This window comes from Cannabis sativa, chromosome 8, assembly GCF_029168945.1.
Source record: "Cannabis sativa cultivar Pink pepper isolate KNU-18-1 chromosome 8, ASM2916894v1, whole genome shotgun sequence".
Classification (NCBI taxonomy): Eukaryota; Viridiplantae; Streptophyta; class Magnoliopsida; order Rosales; family Cannabaceae; genus Cannabis; species Cannabis sativa.
This window is the reverse complement of record NC_083608.1, coordinates 33,246,478-33,250,015: the sequence shown is the minus strand read 5'-3', so window position 1 is coordinate 33,250,015 and position 3,538 is coordinate 33,246,478. Positions and strand designations below refer to the sequence as shown.

General features: G+C 32.5%; 1 protein-coding gene across 1 annotated transcript; it reads right to left on the bottom strand.

Moving 5' to 3' along the window:
* Positions 1-616: 616 nt before the first annotated feature.
* On the bottom strand, positions 617-2,969 carry LOC133030260 (uncharacterized). Its single transcript, XM_061102808.1, has 2 exons — positions 2,585-2,969; positions 617-2,492 (listed from the first exon to the last, which is right to left on the bottom strand). The coding sequence occupies exon 2, from the start codon at positions 1,673-1,675 to the stop codon at positions 911-913; it is 765 nt and encodes a 254-aa protein (XP_060958791.1). The 5' UTR covers positions 1,676-2,492; positions 2,585-2,969; the 3' UTR covers positions 617-910.
* Positions 2,970-3,538: the final 569 nt, after the last annotated feature.

Genomic DNA, 3,538 nt, shown 5'->3' with positions numbered 1-3,538 from the left:
AATAAAACTCTCTTTTCTCTCCTCTAATACTCTTTTTTTTTTTTTTCTTTATCTTTTCTTGCATTTGTTACTTGTTCTTAATTCGATTTTTTCATCAATCAATGCATCAAAAATTCAACAATAATGGACATAAATCTAGACTAACTAGTTATAAAAATCTCAACTTTGAGCTGTGTTTTTCTTTACCCAAACAATCTAATTGTATATAAATACAATAAGTACATATATGTATATTTATATAAAGGAAATAATGTAGTTTGCCTCTGGTTAAAACTAGCTAGTAAGAATAAGAAAAGGCATTCTAGTTAAAATACGGGTCAGTACTGTACCCTGAAGATGAAATGTGTGTGAGATAGATGTTCAGATCCAATAAGTATATATAGCATATAGTTCTAAAAGTGATCAAAAGAAGACTAATGTCGAACCAAAAAAAAAAAAGAAAAAGAGAGAGCGATTAATCAACAGAGGAAATAAGAAAGAAGAAAAAGTGGGGCTTGCGATCCATGCCATAATCATCAACAAAATTTGTGAATTATAAAAATGGGCCATGCTATAACTGCTTTAAAGGGGTATCCAATTAAAGTTCATGATTATAAACATTTATTATTTGCAGATCTATAGAGAGTAGGTGAGTATACTGTATAGTGCACCACAATACAATATATTGCTTATTAATTTTTACTATTATAACACGACAAAAAAACACCCAAAGGAAAAAGTAGTGTACATGTAATAATTAAAATCCTAATAATAAGTGATATACCATTTCCAGCCAAATCCATGTAGTGGATCAAAAACTTTAAACTTGAATAGGAAAATTTAAAGTGAAAAAAGAAAAAAGAAAAGCATATATGGTCTCATATATTATAATTAGCTGTAAGTTAAGTAAAGCTAGCTCCTGATCATATCATCAAGCTTGAATCTCAAACCTGGAACACTTGATGGATCCCATAGATATATCAATCTCAATCAAATTTTCTTCTTCATTCATCTCATTAATCTCCGCCAATAACTCCATTAAGCTACGCTGTCTGAAGATATTATTGCATGATGAAACAACGTCCGGGAACAAATCTTTACTCATTATATTATTATTATTATCACTCTTCTGATGATGATCGACGTAATGCCCACTTCGGAGAGAGATCTCAATGAGGCTTTCCTCGTCAGAGATGGAACCACCGTCGTCGTCGTCGTCGGAGAAATTATCTCTGTTGCGCGGCCATTGTAGTTTCTCCATGTTCTTCTTTTCGTTTCTGTACGGCCATTGATGCTCATAATCAGCTTCATCTGAATCATCTGTCGTGGTAGAATGATAATCCAAGAACTCGCTTTCGGATTGTGAGTCATCATTATTTGGTGAGTTGGTATGAGGAGGAATAGTAGTAGTACTACTACTTGTAGTGATGATATCTTGGTTTTTTTCAAAGATTTGAACACTATCTTCTTCCTGGGATGGTACTAAACTTTGGACCAGTACAGATTTTGGCTTTGAGATTATATGTAATGTGAAGAGATAGATTATTGTAGATGTTATGATGAGAAGGGTAGAGAAGAAGAACTTGAGCCCAAAAACTAATCCCACAAAAGTTAACAGTAATGGAACAAGGAGTAGAAACCATGGTGGTGAGTTTCTAAAGGAGCATAAATGGTTGATTATCTCATATTCAACCATTTTGTTTTCTTCCCACTTTATGGATATATAGATCAAACTAATTAAAATAAAGGACGAAAATAGTATGTAGAGCTATGTGACAGTAAGCCACAAATAAACTTTTTCTATTAATATCTTTTATTTTCTCATCTATAGATTGGATATTATGAAGTAGAGATATGCTTGAAATATAAACAAGGATCGTATGGTGTCTATATGAACCCTTTTACACTAAAAATATTGTAATGTGGGAAAAGAAAGAAAGAATGAAACCAAGGAAATGGATGGATCTATATATATATGTCAGAATGAAAAGGCTTAATAGCTAGGATGAGGAAAGGAAAGGCTTACATGGGAGTTGAAAAGAGTACTCTGTAAAAGAGGGCATCAATATCAAGAAGGAAGAAAATGAACATAAGCTGTAAAATGCTTTGAGATGTGAAGAAACAAATATACATGATGAAGTACTGTTTGCAAAGAGGAAGCAGCAGGGGCAATAGTGAACACAAACATGAGACTTTTTTTTTTTTTTTTTCTATTACAAAATTAGTGGACTTTGCACCGAGAAAAGTTTGCAATTTGGCCCTCTTATCACATAAATCACACTTCCCCAAGTGCCAATTACTTTTTAAAATAATGGTAAAATATAAACAAAAGGGTTGATCCTTCAATTTAATAACACCAAGTCAGGTGGGTTTTCCCCTCTGCAACTGATGATTCTCTTGAAAACCCAAAACCCTTCTCTTTCCCCTGCTCTGATTTGGACTCTCTTTGCTTTGGTATCTGAGAAACCATGTGCACACATCTGAGCTCACCACATGGCACTTTTGCCTTCCAACTTCAATGCAGCCATATTTATATTAATATAATATATTATTATATTATCAGAAAATGCATGTTTTATTATTATTATTATGAGAAGCACCGTACCTGAAACTTCATGGAAGATCGATGATCATGTTAAACCTATTAATAATATAGGCTCACATACATAACTATTAACTCTATTGGTTATATTCTTTGGAAATGAAAAACTTGTCAAACCTAGCTTATATACTCTCAAACACTGGCCCTTCACTTGATGTAAAATTTGACAAATTAATAACAAAGTCTAAAAGGGGCCTACTTATTTCATTAAAATGAAGAAACCAATCTTTTCTCCCGCTAGTTTAGTTTCAGTGCCTATGCTGAATTTTCCAGGCCACGAAAACCAAATTTTATTGTTTGACACATATGGACAAAAAATGTCAGGCAGGTCCAACTCCTGTCTGGTAATATTGCAGGGATTCATTAATTGGAGTGTTTGACTGGAAATTAATCAAGTTCGTATCTTCAGAAATAAAGTATTTTACTCTTCTGCATAAGAAAAGGTACGCAAGGTGGTAACTTTATCGCTTCCTTTGTTTCTATTGGAGAACATTGTCCCACATGGATCAAATGTAATAGTATTGAGCCATATATAAGAACATGGGCTACTCCACTCATTGCCAATTGGTTTTGAGATGGATCACCATCTTGAGGAGGATATTGGAGAACATTGTCCCACATGATTCTCAACAGTTTCAAATAATTTTTCTATTAATTAATTTTTAGCAGAAAAGTGCAGTACTGCTCAACTGAGGTACAGGTTTTGTTTTAAACATTATTTACCTAATAAAAGTGGAATATTATTCCAAATTCTTAAGATCACAAGATATCAATTCCTTAGGGTTTAAATTGAAGAGTGATATATTAGACATGTAGCAAGTAGTATGCCTATCTTGAATAAAAATGATTGCTTGAAATTATTTGTTAATTAAATTTGTAAATAATTTATGCATGCACATGTTATCTTGATAAACATATTTTCCCATCTATCCCTTTTTTTTCTTTTCTTTTTTTTTT